Source organism: Sinocyclocheilus grahami, unplaced genomic scaffold (assembly GCF_001515645.1).
Source record: "Sinocyclocheilus grahami isolate Dianchi unplaced genomic scaffold, SAMN03320097.WGS_v1.1 scaffold1482.1, whole genome shotgun sequence".
NCBI lineage: Eukaryota > Metazoa > Chordata > Actinopteri > Cypriniformes > Cyprinidae > Sinocyclocheilus > Sinocyclocheilus grahami.
Window position 1 is genome coordinate 164,575 of NW_015506661.1, and position 15,795 is coordinate 180,369.

General features: G+C 38.0%; 2 protein-coding genes across 9 annotated transcripts in view; both read left to right on the forward strand.

The window, feature by feature from the left end:
• Positions 1-15,795, forward strand: part of LOC107570597 (zinc finger protein 239-like) — a 63,893-nt gene that overhangs the window by 31,148 nt on the left and 16,950 nt on the right. The window contains exon 3 of one of the 8 annotated variants that reach the window (XM_016256831.1): positions 712-1,713. The exons of 6 other annotated variants lie outside the window; for them this stretch is intronic. In XM_016256831.1, the coding sequence (XP_016112317.1) occupies positions 712-1,529 (818 nt within the window). In that variant the 3' untranslated portion in view covers positions 1,530-1,713. Of the gene's footprint in view, positions 1-711; positions 1,714-15,795 lie in introns of those variants that run through there. One more of the 8 variants, XM_016256832.1, reaches the window with a different exon arrangement.
• LOC107570600 (zinc finger protein OZF-like) overlaps positions 6,957-15,795 on the forward strand; it is a 92,827-nt gene continuing 83,988 nt past the window's right edge. Inside the window, exon 1 of the mRNA XM_016256838.1 lies at positions 6,957-6,975. The gene's annotated coding sequence lies outside the window, so the exon portion shown is untranslated. The remainder of the gene's footprint in view (positions 6,976-15,795) is intronic.

Sequence of the window (15,795 nt, forward strand, 5' to 3'; positions counted from 1 at the left end):
TCGTAATCGGGAAATCAGTCCAGGTAATAAACAAGAAATCAAAACAGGGAAAACGCTCAGAAATGTCTGCTAGGCAAAACAAGACTTCACAAGGAGAGCAGGGACGGCACAGTATAAATAGACCGGGTAGATGGTGAACACCTGTGCAGGTGATTAGTCTCTGGCAAGGTGCATTGTGGGAATTGAAGTCCGAGGGGATATTTAGTACTCCGGTGATGGTTCCCTCTGGTGGTGATCGGAGGGAGCCACAGAGGCTGAATTTGTGACAATATAGTTTTCAAGTTGGAAAAGACATTTAATTCCCACTTTAATTAAACTTTATTTCTCAATACATCTACAAAATGGATTAAAATGCTGATGCTGTAAAAAGAGGGGAGACATAAATGTATGACAGACAGAAATGTTAAGGTGTTTTAAAAAAAACAAAAAGAAAATAAATAAAACACGTTTATTCTGTGGCACTTAATAAATAATTAGGTGCCTATTTTGATTTTCTATAGGAAACAATGGCTCCTTAAATGATTTGTTACTGATTAAGGATTTTTTTTTTAAATATTGGACAACATATTGTTAAATCTAATTAGTAATCAAAATAGTCATTGTATAACAGTTTTATTCTTCTTGCTATTACACCAGGGTTAATTTTTATGTCCTTTCCACATTTGTCTTCTCACTTTTACTGAAAATGACACTATCTTACTTTAATTTTAGACCTGATGGAAGAGAATGAGGAGAGTGAAGAACTGAGTGAAGCTGAGGAGAAACATCATGTCAAAACTGGTGAAAAATCGAAGAGTCGAAGAAGAGTCCAAAAGTCTTTAACCTGCCCTCAGTGTGGAAAGAGTTTCTCACACAAACAAATTCAAGTTCACATGAAAATCCACGCTGGAGAGAAACCGCACACATGTGATCAATGTGGGAAGAGTTTCACACAAAAAACAGGACTTAAGGAACACATGAAAATTCACACAGGAGAGAAACCATATACATGTGATCAGTGTGGGAAGAGTTTCAGCAAGGCGAACACCTTTAAATTACATCTGCGTTATCATTCTGGAAAAAGACCATATAACTGTGATCAGTGCGGTAAAGATTTTTTTAGGACAGATGCCCTGAAGAACCACCTGAAAGTTCATACACAGGAGAAGCCTCACATTTGTTCTTTGTGTGGAAAGAGTTTTACTGAGCTGGCTGCTTTAAAAAAACACCAGAAAAGACACAGCGGTGTGAAGAATCATATGTGCTTTGATTGTGGGAATGTCTTTTTTGATAGTGCTCAACTGAGACGGCACCAGAGAACTCACACTGGAGAAAAACCTTACAAGTGTTCACACTGTGACAAGAGTTTCAGTCAGTCAGAACATCTGAAAACACACGAGAGGGTCCACACTGGAGAGAAGCCTTTCTCGTGTGATCAGTGTGGGAAGAGTTTTGCCCGAAAAGGACACCTTAAGGGTCACATGAAAATCCACACTGGAGAGAAGCTGTATCACTGCCCTCCGTGTGGGAAAAGTTTTGTTTCGTCGTAGTCTTTACTCAATCATACAAGAAATAAATGTCTAAAATCATAGTAAGCAGTTCATCTTCAGATCCAGCACTTTCAAGTGCAACAATGTTCTCACAAAATTTGACACGATGCAATGGCAGGGAGTCAAAAATGGGCACAACACCGGCCTAGGCCGCTGCTTAGTTTACCTATAGGCACGCACCAACCCTGCCGCTGAAGGCCATCTCATTGTGAAGATCCTTGGAAGACAGCCTTAGTTTTGTGTTCTTCATTCATCGTCCTCCACATCCTATGGGTATGGTTAAGGCTGATTGGCCTTTCACCAATGAGAAACATTTCGGCATGCCCATTTCTCCGAGATGCATGCAGTTGCTCTAAAACTAGAACGAAAAAGTAGTTACAGCTATAGTATTCCCTGCACATTATAGAAAAATGTGAGTCAGATCACTGCAGTTACTGTGGAGTAACAGAAAAAGTCGAACATTTATTATTACACTGTGAAGCATATAGAAGAGAAAGAAACCAGCTTGTTAAAAAAAACTAAGAGATATGGAAATCAGTGTCATTTCAGATAAAACTATATTTCATAATGCACAGAAACAGTTAAAGGTGTATGATTTCCTTCTAAAATACTTAAGAGATACAGGTTTAATGAACAGGATATATATATATATATATATATATAAATATAGATATATATACAGGGATGTAGGCCTACTGGCCATCGGGAGTACCGTTGTTACAAGATTTTTGGTTTCCGAGATTTTCGGTTTCAGTGGGCGGAGCATACGTGAATATTCATGAGTTTCCCGGACATGTGCGTGGAAGCAGGTGGAACTGAGAATTTCAGTTTACGCTCCTTGTATCTCAGCAGGTTTAATGGGATATTTTTTTCAAAAAGGTAAATATATTTCCAGTGTTGCACAAACTACATTTGTTTATCATTTCGTAATCGTTTATAATGTTTTTATTAGTTTACAATGCACGTTTTGTGCAGTCGTCCCTGACTGAATGATTGCAGGCATTCTTTGTGTAATGTTAGGATAAAACACAGCAAACTTCAGCTAGTTGTATACATTGATTTGGGTTCTTTGTGCTCTTCATTTGCAGCTTGTGATGCTTTAAAACTGTCTGTTATTAGTTGTTATCATTTGTTGAATACATCACTGCCTGCAACAAATGAAATAAACCTATAGAAACGTATCTGTAGACATTTTCTTTTTTTTTTTGTATAGGCCTACTGGTGTGATGATCCATGTCTTAAAGGGGTCATATAATGCTACATGCACTTTTACAAGTTGTTTGAACTGAAATGTGTGTTGGCAGTGTGTGTACACAGCCACCCTAAAAGGATAAAAATCCACCCAGTGGTTTTTTGTTAATCTACTAAAATCTTTACCCCTTTCTCAAATCGAGCCGATCTCAGATGCCTGTCTGTGTGACGTCACACAGACAGGCCCCTCCCACGATAGTTTGATTGACAGTAGCGTTTCAGCACAGCTGACCTGGCGTCTTACCTTCGACCCTCCCTGAGTGATCTGTCATTAGCCCGCCATTGTTTCACCGCTGGAGCAGATATAGACAAGAATGACACCAAAGCGATTGAGGTGTTCTGTTGTTGGATGTAATAATGAACATAGCAGTCGTCATTTACTCCCGACATCTGAGCTGCTTTTGACGCAGTGGATTATGTTCGTTTTTGAAGGGAATGCGCAATGTGCAATGTGCAAATCATTCGTGATCCAGCTTCAACTACAGAAGAAGTGTGTAAGGTTTTTTTAACAAATCTTTGCAAATTGCCTTTCCTAATAATGTGCTAATTAGCAAGTTTCACGAGCCACGCTTGAGTCAGGAACAACTGCAGCACAGATGTTGGAAACCTTCAGCTTGATGTTTTCATCAGATTGCTCAGGGATTCCGTACAGACAAAGATTCCATCTGTGCTGATATCGTTCTGTTTCATTCAGTTTTTGCTCAAGCTCAGAGATCTTGGTATTTGTAACGTTCGTAGGTTGGGAAGAAGGAGGCGGGAACCGGCGAACATTTAAACAAAATTTTTATAAAATAAACAAACACAAAATAAAGTCCAGGCCTGGTCCTCTCTCGTCCCACTGTCGTCACTCCTCCCTTTTATCCTTCCAGAGCTCCTCCGTGAGAAAAGGATACGGAAGGATGAGGAGAGACAGACACGAGAGAGGGGAGAGAGGGAAAAAAATATATATTTTATCGGTCCGGTTCCCGGACACACTGCCGCTTGGTCCTCAACCGGCTGAGAGGCGCTCACTCGCAGTGCCATGCGATGGTACTGGACATCGTTGGTGGATGGCCCACCGCTCCTCCGCCTCCTGACAGACGGCGATGGCTCCTCCTATTGAGGGCAGCCGGCAGCTCCTCCCCCGTTCCCTGCTCCTCCCCAATCATGGCGGATGGCAGCAGGCTCCGGCCTCCTGGCGAACGGGGCCAACTCCTCTGCTCCCTCACGGACGGCAGCCACCCCTCCTCGACCCAGGAGCGTGGCAACGAGCTCTCCGTCCCACCTCGTTTTCCATAGTTCCAGCACCACCGCCTCGGGCAGCCCCCGGCGGTCTCTCCGCTTGTTCCTGCTGCCCGATCTCCTCAGCACCGCGATCCCCCTCAGCAGCGAGGGCTCTTTGACAGCGTGTCCCTCCTTCCTTTCCGGTTTTTCGGCACCAATGTAACACCGTTCGGAGTTCGGGAAGAAGGAGGCGGGAACCGGCGAACATTTAAACAAAACTTTAATAATAAACAAACACAAAACGAAAGTAAAGCGGTAGCCCCTCGTGGACGACTGCCGCACACAAAACACAAAATAAACTCCAGGCCTGGTCCTCTCTCGTCCAACACGGTCGTCACTCCTCCCTTTTATCTTTCCTGAGCTCCTCCGTGAGAATCGAGACCGGTGAGTGGTGCAGGTGTCACTCATTAGGGCCTTTCGCACCGCAGGAACCTTTTCATAGTACCAGAACTAATTGTGGAACTACCCACTTTTCGGCGTGTTCGCACCGCCGGAACTGGGAGCAATTTTAGTACCGGACTGCCTTTTTCGAGAACCAAATTAGCTCCTACTCCGGAGCAGGGTCTAACCAACACAACTGGTACTAATCGTGACGTAAGTAGATTGATTGGCCAAATGCGTATGAAAACGCCCTCACTCGCCATGATTTAAAACGCCGTGTAAACATACTGTAAGCATGTCAACTTATTTCGCAAGTATGGAGAACAGCGATAGATGGACGGACGCTGAAGTGCAGGCACTTGTAGCAAATGTAGCACTGCCAGTTGTCATTGGAGATTCTTAGTCCTCCTTTCCGTTCTTTCAATCGCTTTACGTATACGTCGACTTTCCATGTCCACTGTGAAACCCGCGAGACACAACAAAAACACAACTCCGATCACAGCGTCCTCCATCCTCCTGTTGTTAATGTTTTTCTTTGTTTCTGTTGTTGAACGCCGCACACAAATGACGTCGCTGTCGACTGGCTTACGTCACTTCTTAGTACATTCTCTCGGTGCGAATGCAACCCTTTAAATGGTACTGGGAAATAGTTCGCGCAAAATTGTCCCAGTACTTTAGTACCGTACATTTAGTTCTGGAACTAAAGTGGTGCGAAAGGGCCTATTATCAATTACTCCACCGGCCTCGCTCCGTTCCCACGGCTCTCGGCCCCACCCCCATTCGTCACAGTATTATTCAGATTCACAGTGGATTTACAGTTTTTCAAAGTTAATCGATTTCTTGAGACCCTCAATACTCCCTGTGTTTTTGGTTATCATTTTACCGAGATTGTCTGCACTTTCCTTGATTTTAGATGTCAAAGCCACAATTATGTTATCTTGCAATTCTGTCAGCGAAATGTCCCCTCGAGATTTCTTTTGCTAAGGTTTTTACAGGCGTCTTGGTTATGCGCTGACTCGAGGACTGGACTCTCACTCCGAGAGAGATCGGGACATTGTTGGCTGCATTCATGGTCAGTTATGAAATGTGAGGCAGATTCAACTCCAGCACCGACAGTAATGCCAAGTTCCATTTCTTCTGTAAGGACATTAGAAGTAGAGCACTTATTTTTCCCTTTGCGCTTCATCATGCAGTCCACAGCATATTTGCAATAAGACTTAACGGCCATCATGTTGCACTTGGTAAAATCAGATTCTGCATATCATACATGTTGTATACTCTTTGTTTCTGCTGTCAGCACTTTGTATTGTAGCGAATCAGCTCATGGGGAAATATGAATAATTAATCATAACTAGTTATAATTAATTATAAATATTTAAATCCGCTGTAGATATTTACTTGACCTCTCAGGGTCAACTGTCTGTCAATTCTAAGAACGTTAATTTCCTGGTTAAGGGAAATAACTTTCTTACTGTACAATTCTACAAAGAGCTTATAGCATGAATCTGCATGATTAAGTGACTCCAGTTATGAGCAAACAATGAACAACGTCAAGTGTAATACTAAATCAAATGAAAAATTGTGTGTTTGATTGGTCCAGACGCTACAGTATGTTGTTTCTCAGCATATTGCGTTATGTAAACTTAATTATATAAATGTATTGCAATGTCCCCACACACCCCTAAACTTTTCACACAGCATTTACTTGTTTTGTTGTTGTTGTTGTTGCTGTTCACATACACTATCATATAAACAACCACTCAAATAACTTTATTATTATTATTTATTTTTTTATTTTTTTAAATAAATTGTTCTTGCTATCATCTGATCATTTTAATGAGGTGCTGGGTAAAATATGGGATGGAGACTGTATGTACTGTATGTATTAAATTACATTTCAAACAATTTTATTGGCATGATTGTTTTTTACTAACCTTTAAACTTTTTTTTTTTTTTTTAATGGTCAAAGAAACCGTATAAACAGTACAGCCTTTTGTTTATGAACCATGATTTGCTGCTTTTATTACAAGCTGGAGTGGTATTTATACATTTAATAGGAGACAACATTATTTATTTATTTAAATAAATTGTTCTTGCTATCATCTGATCATTTTAATGAGGTGCTGGGTAAAATATGGGATGGAGACTGTTTGTACTGTATGTATTAAATTACATTTCAAACAATTTTATTGGCATGATTGTTTTTTACTAACCTTTAAACTTTTTTTTTTTTTTTTTAATGGTCAAAGAAACCGTATAAACAGTACAGGAACATGCACAAATGTAATGCATGAAAATAAATAAAAACAATGATAAAGGAAAAAGCAAAGTTTCATAGATTGATAAACCTCACATTTCAGCTTTTAAAGCGTTGAGTAAGACGCGCATGCGCAGTAAAGCGAGTTACAAGCGCTTGCGTTTTAAGACATGCGTTACGTCAAAATTCCTGACGTCACCGCGCTACAGTCTGAGCGAGGACACTCTCGCCAACCGCTATTAAACATAAAAAAAGTTACCGCTAGAGCCATAACACAGCTTTGAGTCTTCTGAGGTGAGATAATTTGTTTATTTATACAATTATAAAGATACAGCTTGTTAATGCAACATTTACAGTGTCTTTTCTGTATTGTTTTCATCTGGTACAGCATTATTTGTGCGTCTTTTCTGGCATCTGCTAAGAGACATAAACATTTAGCCTAGCAGCAGGGTTGCCAACCATTCTGAATTATCACGGAACCGTCCCGTATTTAAGACACAATGTTGTCCTTTATACGCAGGCATATGCCGTATGACCACCCAAACAATAAGAATAACAAACTCTGAATTGAAAATAATTTATTTTTGGTCACATCACTGTTTGGTTTTTGAACGTTTCAGGTCTTGACGCTACCTTTTTCCTCAAGGAGCACATGTGCTCCTAAGTTGAAATATTTAGGAGCGCATTAAAAACATTTTTAGGGGAGCAATGCTTTTTTAATTTTTTATTATGTGTTTTAGCTTAATAAGGGGATATAAGGAGACATTTACAAGCACAATTCTTTTATTTATCAGAACACAGAAAGTAGCCTACACCAGTTTTTTTTAAATACTTTTGCTTCAGACTCTTTTTTTTTTTAATAGGCTTATTATGTAATTATTTATAGTCTTATTAAACTGTATGTACATTAGGTAACAACAATAGTTGTTGATCTTTTACTAAAGAAAGCCTTTAATTATAAAATACACAAAAATATAAAGTAAACAAAAGATTAAGTTCAAATGAACGAAAGAACCGTTGGTAACACTTTGCAATATGGCCCCATTTGTTAACAATAGTTAAAGCAGGTTAACATTAACTAACAATGTGCAATAGCTAATTGTTGCAGTAGTTAATATTCTTTGTTAATGTTGATTAATAAAAATACAACTATTTATTGTTAGTTAATATTAGCTCCATTGAATAATATTAGCAGATACAACTTTTGATTTTATAATGTATTATTATTAAAAGTTGAAATTACATGAACCAAGATTAATAAATGCAGTCATTGTTATTTCATGTTAACTAATGTAGTTAACCAATGTTAATGGAACCTGTTAAATGTTACCGAACAATAATACAAATCAGTCAATGTATAGATAGGCCATGTTTTAGGTTAGATTAATAGAAAAAAAATAAATAGTTAAGTGTTTAAGTATTAATATGGTGCTATGGTGAAGACTAAAGCGAATATAAATATCTAAATGGCTGTTTGAAACATTGACACACCCTGCGTCCCAATGTGCGTACTGTCCACCCTATCTGACCTAAATAGTATTGAAAATTACTAATATCACATAGAATTTAGGATGGATATTATGCACATTGGGACGCAGGCACAGTTCAGAAAGTAGCACAGCTGCTTTGTTTAGAGGGTCACATGTATGGCAACGGCAGTGTGTGTTTTCATTGAGTGCATCTCCTTCTCTCGCTCCGCCTTCTCATCTGTGCTCATTTAAATTCAATCGTTAGGGGTGTAAGATTCCAGGTTTTTCAGAGACGACTCCCAACTCCCACCATAGGAGTCGATGGAATCCTCGACTCCTCGACTCCATTTAGCGAGACTGTCCAATTTAGCGGTGACATTACCTTTAAATGTGCTATCAGTGTTGTAAGCTTTTGCCGACACATATTTTTATAGAAGGAAAAGTTACGAAAAACAGCCGTGGTGGATCGTGTCAGAATTAAATAAGAAAGAAGGTATTCTTTAATGAATTTGTGACACTGTAATGGTCAAGGGATGGCGCTAAATGCATTGTCTTAAACAGCATTGATATTAAAAGTAAATACAATACACATACGAATGCATACTTATTGATTTGTTTATTCTTATTTATTATGTGAGTTTTTAATTATTTAAAATTAGTTTAATGATTGAACACAAATAGCTTAGGTTAACCATGGAAAACCAAATGTAGATTGATTGCATTAAACATAATATTGCATAAAAATATAATTTAAACTACAAAGCTGTCACAGAAGCATGTATAATTACAAACTAAATTTACTATGACTGTTATTTATTTCAAAAGTAATCATCATGTAGGATTAAGGCTGGGCGAGAATTCGATAACGGTAATTATCACGATGTAATTTTCCTCGATACAACGATATGAAGAGTTCGATAAATGTTCGATATATATCGATATATAATATTTTTACCATGGTATTGAGGTGCTATATGTGTGGTTTTAACTGTTTATCATGATCTAAATGTGTGCTACTACAGAAGACCAATGCTTAATAAAAAAAAAAAAACGGTCAGAATAAATTTAACCATATAAAACTGAGGTTGCTATAATTTTTACAGATGTTACTGATTTTGATAATGAACAAAAAATTACCTGCATCCTAACTCAAGCTACTATCAAATGTGCATTTCTAAGAGACAAAAAAGTGATATTATTATTATTCATATCGTCAGGCAGCCCAAACCAGTTTCTTGATTTGAAACAATATCACACAGCAAAATTCTGGCTTTAAACTTTGACATTTATCATGATAATTATCGATATCGACTGCTATGAAAAAAGTTATCGTGATAAAGTTTTTGGCCATATCGCCCAGCCCTACGTAGAATTAAAGTATGTGAAAAAGTCGTTCCTGCGACAGCTCCTGCTATCCGATGCACGGGCGTTTCACACATACTCTGTTTGCAGTGCGTATTTTCTTCCGTGCCCATGGTGAGCATTCACTCACACCAATGCAGGCCGGTGTTCTGTCGATTTGTGCTACCCTGTCAGATTTTGCTACCTCTCATTAAAACAGTGGGCAGTACAATTCGACAACGAAAAATGCTACCTGTAAAGTTATGGTGTATTAACGTCTACACCTACCACAACCCTAAATCTACCCTTACAGTAATGCAAATACCGTAATTATGCGTTATATTCGTGGTTGTAGCTAGAAGGGATAGGGCTGTGCGATATTGAAAAAAAAAATGCAATACGCGATACCTTGTTAAAAAATTCGATATACGATATTGCTTAAAGTGTGAAAAATCTATTTAAATTATATTTTAAAATATTTAAAAATTATATAACATAACCAATTTGTTTCACATTCTTTCTTGGAAAAGAAAGCATCACTACAACTTCTGAAAGTGACCAGCAGTGTTTTAGCAGTACTACATAAAAAGTAATGTCACAAATCAAAAAATGTAATTTTAACATCAATGTGAATGACAAAAAAATGAATGACACTAATTTTATATCATTGTGACTTTGCTTTCCATACACTTTAAGTACTTCTTCATATACCACAGCAAAAAATTTAGTCTGTAGAGGTGTGGGAAGATGTTTTCGGTTGGGGGTGCTTGGCCACATGTCACGTCACATCAATTCTCGTTTATAATCATTACTAATATGGCTTCTTCTTATCAAGATCTCAGTCTGTGCTGTGTTCTGTTAATGCGTGAACTTCTTATTATTTGAAGCGCACTTGCCGTCCAGTAATCGCAAAAAGCTTTGTGCGTTGTTACTTAATAAACAAAGTTCCAGCTTTAAAATTATTCCAAATTCATAACGAAATTCAAACAATAAATACCGTTTTGGCGCTCTTTAATGCGGCAGGCGCGGTTGCTTTAGCGCCTCAGTTCAAGTGGCAAGTGAACCCATTTAATCTTTCTCTTTACTACTGTAGTACATAATTAACATGATTTAACATCAAAAGGTAGGCTACAGTACAACTTACTGAAATGTCTCATGTAAAAGCTCATTCAGTGTTTCAAACTGCAGAAAACGTAAAGCTTGTAAACATGGCAAGGTAATATACATTTACCTCAGAATAACAATTTGGTGTCCATAAACTCATCAGTCAGCTAGACAAATAACTATAAAGAGGAGCATTTTGCTATATTTATGTGCTATTGCATATGAATATTTTTACTGTTGTCATGATTCAACTCCTACTATAAAATTGCATTTTACTAATTAAGAAAAACTGAAAGTGTGAAAGACATACACTCTTAAAAATAAAGGTGCTTAAAAGGTTCTTCACAGAACCGTTTTTGGTTCCACAAAGAACCATTCAGTCAAAGGTTCTTTAAAGAACCATTTCTTTCTCAACTTTTTATAATCTGAAGAACCTTCTTTCGCCACAAAGAACCCATCGTGAAGCACCTTTATTTTTAAGAGTTTATGAAAACATTTACAGAATGCACTGAGGAGGAGCCCAAACTACACTCAGTGGCCAAGTGATGCTTATGGTCCATGATATTGGTACAGATTCTGTGTAATGAACAATTCTTTGTGACTGTATATTTTAATTTGGAAAAGACATTTAGTTCCCACTTTAAGTGAACATTAGGTAATCTACAAGATGGATTAAAATGCTGATAAAGTCAAGAAAAGATGAGACATAAACACATGACAGTATGATTGAAATGTTAAAATGTAAAAAAAAAATAGAAAATTAAAAATAAATAAAACACGTTTATTCCGTGGCACCTAATAAAATAATTTGGCGCCTACGGCCTGTTTTATATTTTAAAATGTTTTTAAAATATGCTATATAATATATAAAAACTAATATAAAACTTTTTAAAATATAAAATGTATATTTTTTTATGCCAGTGTACTTCAGCGTATCACGGGAACATGCCAGCTGAAGATAATGAGGAAATTACGTCGCTATCGGTGGTCTCTAAAAAGAGCAGATCTCAAAAAACCGATCTCGAAAAAACGATCTCAAGCTGATGACGCTGCCGTGAGAGTTTTGGCATGACATACAGCGGCAACGTCTCGGTCTCTGTCCGGCGCAGGTAAAATAATTATAATGCTGAAGGTGAGGTACTCGCCTTCATATTTCTTCATTAAATAATTTATAAAGTAATTTGAAAACCTTGTGTGAGACGTAATTTCACAAACAGCGTGAGTGAATCACCGCGTGCGCGCTCTCTTTCTCTCCCCAGCCGGCATTTCAACGTTGATTCACAGGTGAATCAACGCCGGTACCATGGTTGAATCAACATTGGATTATGTTTCAATTTTGCTAATTGAATCAACGTTGATCTTGTGATGTTGATTCACTGTTGAAATCATGACGTTGTTTCACCGTTGGATTTTCATCATGGGTGAATTAAGGTTGTTCTGTAGACGTTGGATTAACGTTGAATTAGGTGTTGATTTTGCATCATTAAATAATTTATAAAGTAATCTGAAAACTAATTTCACAAACAGCGTGAGTGAATCACCGCGTGCGCGCTCTCTTTCTCTCCCCAGCCGGCATTTCAACGTTGATTCACAGGTGAATCAACGCCGGTACCATGGTTGAATCAACATTGGATTATGTTTCAATTTTGCTAATTGAATCAACGTTGATCTTGTGATGTTGATTCACTGTTGAAATCATGACGTTGTTTCACCGTCTTACCTTCATCATGGGTGAATTAAGGTTGTTCTGTAGACGTTGGATTAACGTTGAATTAGGTGTTGATTTTGCAAATTGGATCAACGTTGATATAGTGACGTTGTTTCACCGTTGAAATCGCGATGTTGTTTCACTGTCTTACCTTCATCATGGGTGAATTATGGTAATTCTGTAGACGTTGGATTAACGTTGAATTAGGTGTTGATTTTGCAAATTGAATCAGCGTTGATAACACTACGTTGTTTCACCGTCGTACCTTTCAACATGGGTGAATACACAACTGTACATTCAATTACAACCTAGTTTGCATTTAGATCAACACTGTACATTATAAAGGTTCAAAATCAAATGACTGGCAGCAATGGCTTTACAATCAACTTCAATAAACTACCACATGCTCAAAATTGTAAAACAGCAGTTTTATTTTGGAAACATACTGTATAAAGCAGATGAAAATAATCCAAAACTTTAGCTTGCAGTGTTTGTGCATAGATGTATTGTTAAAAACCTGTAGAATAACAATCCAAATACAATAATATTTAAAAGTTTTTGTAAAATAATATGCATATTTTGCACTGCACTTGCAAGAGAAACCCTTGTACTTTTATGACTGAAACCAGTTGATCTTTTATTTTGGTGGAAAACTATAGTTTCTGTGAAAACATGTTTTACTAATGTGTCTCATTACAAGAGATTTGTACATTTGTGCAGTGAAAATGTGTTCAGTTCAGTGAACAGTTCGAGAATGGAACCTGCAACCAGGGGTGCCGTAGAGGAGGGGGTGGGGGGGTGGGGTTAGGACGATTCCAAGGGCCCGGCGTTAGAGAGGGGGGGAACATGATTTCTAAACTCTGGTAACATTATACTTCACTATTTTTGAAAGGTAATACAGATAGTGATTTTCTGATTACCTGATTTTGCCCGTATGCTTGCAGGCCCTCGCAGATCACATCTGACCCTTCTTGTGTTCACATTACAGGTTTTGTTCTCCGTTGACATGTCACGACACAAATTCGCTCAAAATAAAAATTTAACAGGCAAATAGTGTTGTTACGGTACCAAAATTTCAGTATTCGGTACCAATACCAGTGAAAATCCACGGTTCTCGGTACCAATTTCGGTACCAAAGCAAAACACAAAAACATGCTAATTGAACAACATTTTTATTAATAACGTTAAACAAAAATTAAATGTACAAAACCAATGCCATTCTTTATACTTATTTAAAATTGTTTCAAGTTTTTCCACAAGTAATAAAAGTATGAAAAAAGTAAACAAGTTTCACCCAAACGTTTAGTATTTGACTGTACTTTTATTTAATCCAAACTGTGTTCATATTTAATTTTAAAGGGCTTTTAAAACCTGCTAGAGATATTCCGCCAAGAATTGCAATTAACTAACTAACAAAAAAAAAACCTTTTCTGATGGACTGATATGACATAAACACTGTTAACCATTCATTTGTACATTATCTAACATGCATATTTTGGTTACACGGTTCATTTAAAAGCCTCTGGTGTGTAAAAATAGTAAATACCATTATGTCCTCCTGTTTTTTACAGTAATAAAAGTTATAGGAGCATTAAATAGTTAACAGAAATCATTTTGAACAAAATGAACAAAATTCATTCTAATGCTCATTATATTAGCGTTAGCCGCGCTTATGCTAACGATTAACTACGTATACGCTAATGACGAAGTTTATTTCAATCCGAAATTCAAATAAAAATATGGAATAATATTCATAACAGAAGCTCTAAATATTAAAAATGTAATTTAAACTTACCTGCTTGAACTTGATCGGGGTGTTTTGTTAGTTTGATGCGAATGTCCCACCCTCCCTGCAATCGCCGTCCAAAGCCACGCCCCCTGAACGCACCGCGCTCACAGACCAGAATACCAGAGACAACATTACTACAATAGGCTACATCAGCGGTTCCTAATTCCAGCCCATGTTCCGAAGTGAAGTAAACTTCAATGGATTTCCCCTGCTCCGGGAGGAGGGAGCAATGAACACTGTGTAGGGATCATATCGATCGGAACACAGTTCATGCACGTAGCTCACTTCTAACGAGCTGGTTATCTGAATCGCGAGGATTGGAAGTTGATTCAACATACAGATCTTATTAAAAAAACTACGTTGATTTACAAGTGTTTTTGTTAACCTTTTTCAACAATTTAGCAGTAAACATTTTCAACGTTGAAACAACAACTGTCATTATTTCAACTATATTTCAACGTTGAAGGTTGGTCATGTGCCTGCTGATTTTCAACCATATTTCAACGTTGAAGGTCGGTAAAAATACGCAAATGGCTTCAAATCACATCGCGTTTGTCTATAAGCGAGCTGCACAGTTGACACAGGAATTGTCACGTGCACAATCGAGGCAGTGTCACATCGTCACTAAAGTTTATAAATTGCATTACTTTTTAATACTTGCCAGTGTTTAACCATTCAGTGCTCGCGTGCTCTCCTGGAGACTGTACGCTCATGCACACTCGCAGCGCATACACATAACGCCAGGTTGACATTACTCCGTATGCAGTGCGTATGTGGTGCGTATTTTTTCTGCGCTCATGTTAATGGATTAATAACGCATGCACACTGCACACAGTTGCGGTCCAGCAGTGCGTTCAGGAGCGGAGCGTCTGCAGCAGTGCAGAGATCGTCTCCGAATCGAGTCTATTGCTGCGCTGCAAGCGCTGAATTAGGCCCAATCCCAATTCTACCCCTTAGCCCTTCCCCTTTCCCCTACCGTTTTGCGCGTTCACGTGAAGGGGTAGGGGTGTCTCGATTCTCTTTTGGTTGGAGGGGTAGGGGTAGGGGAAGGGCCAGATTGTCCTTCAAACTAAGATTTTTCTGGACCACACTTCAAACGAAGGGGTATGAATTATCTCAGCATAAAACGGCTTCAGGGGCAACATGGCTGCCTGAGCGAACAAAAAGACACACAAATGTAAGCATTTTTGGCATTAATAAAGATTTTAACGAAAAGTAATAATTTGTTTTGCTACATTCAATCGTGAGTTCATATTTACGGTCATGTTACTTAAAGAAATGTTTGCAATAAATCGCTAATATTTGCTAACTAACGTCATATCATTATCTGCACGATAGTGCCACAACATATTTTCATGTCTGATCAGGGCGATAACCACCGTAGACATTGAGGGGGGGCTAGTCCCCCCAATAATTAGAAATCGCTAAACCCTTTTCTCAAATATTGCCAATTCGAGAGAGAGAGAGAGATGTAAGTTGTGTGTATGCACGTCTGTGCGTTTCTCTTTTTAGAGTGCGTTTACTTCAAAAACAGTGATTTTATCCTCTCGTTGCTGGAAAATATAATGTAGGGATTCAGTATTTAAACTGATATTAATAAAAGTCGTGGGGCAGCGTTGACAAGTTTCTTTTCTCCTGGATGTGTGAGCTGCGCGATCTCCGATATATATATATGTATGTGTGTGAGTGTGTGTGTCAGTAAG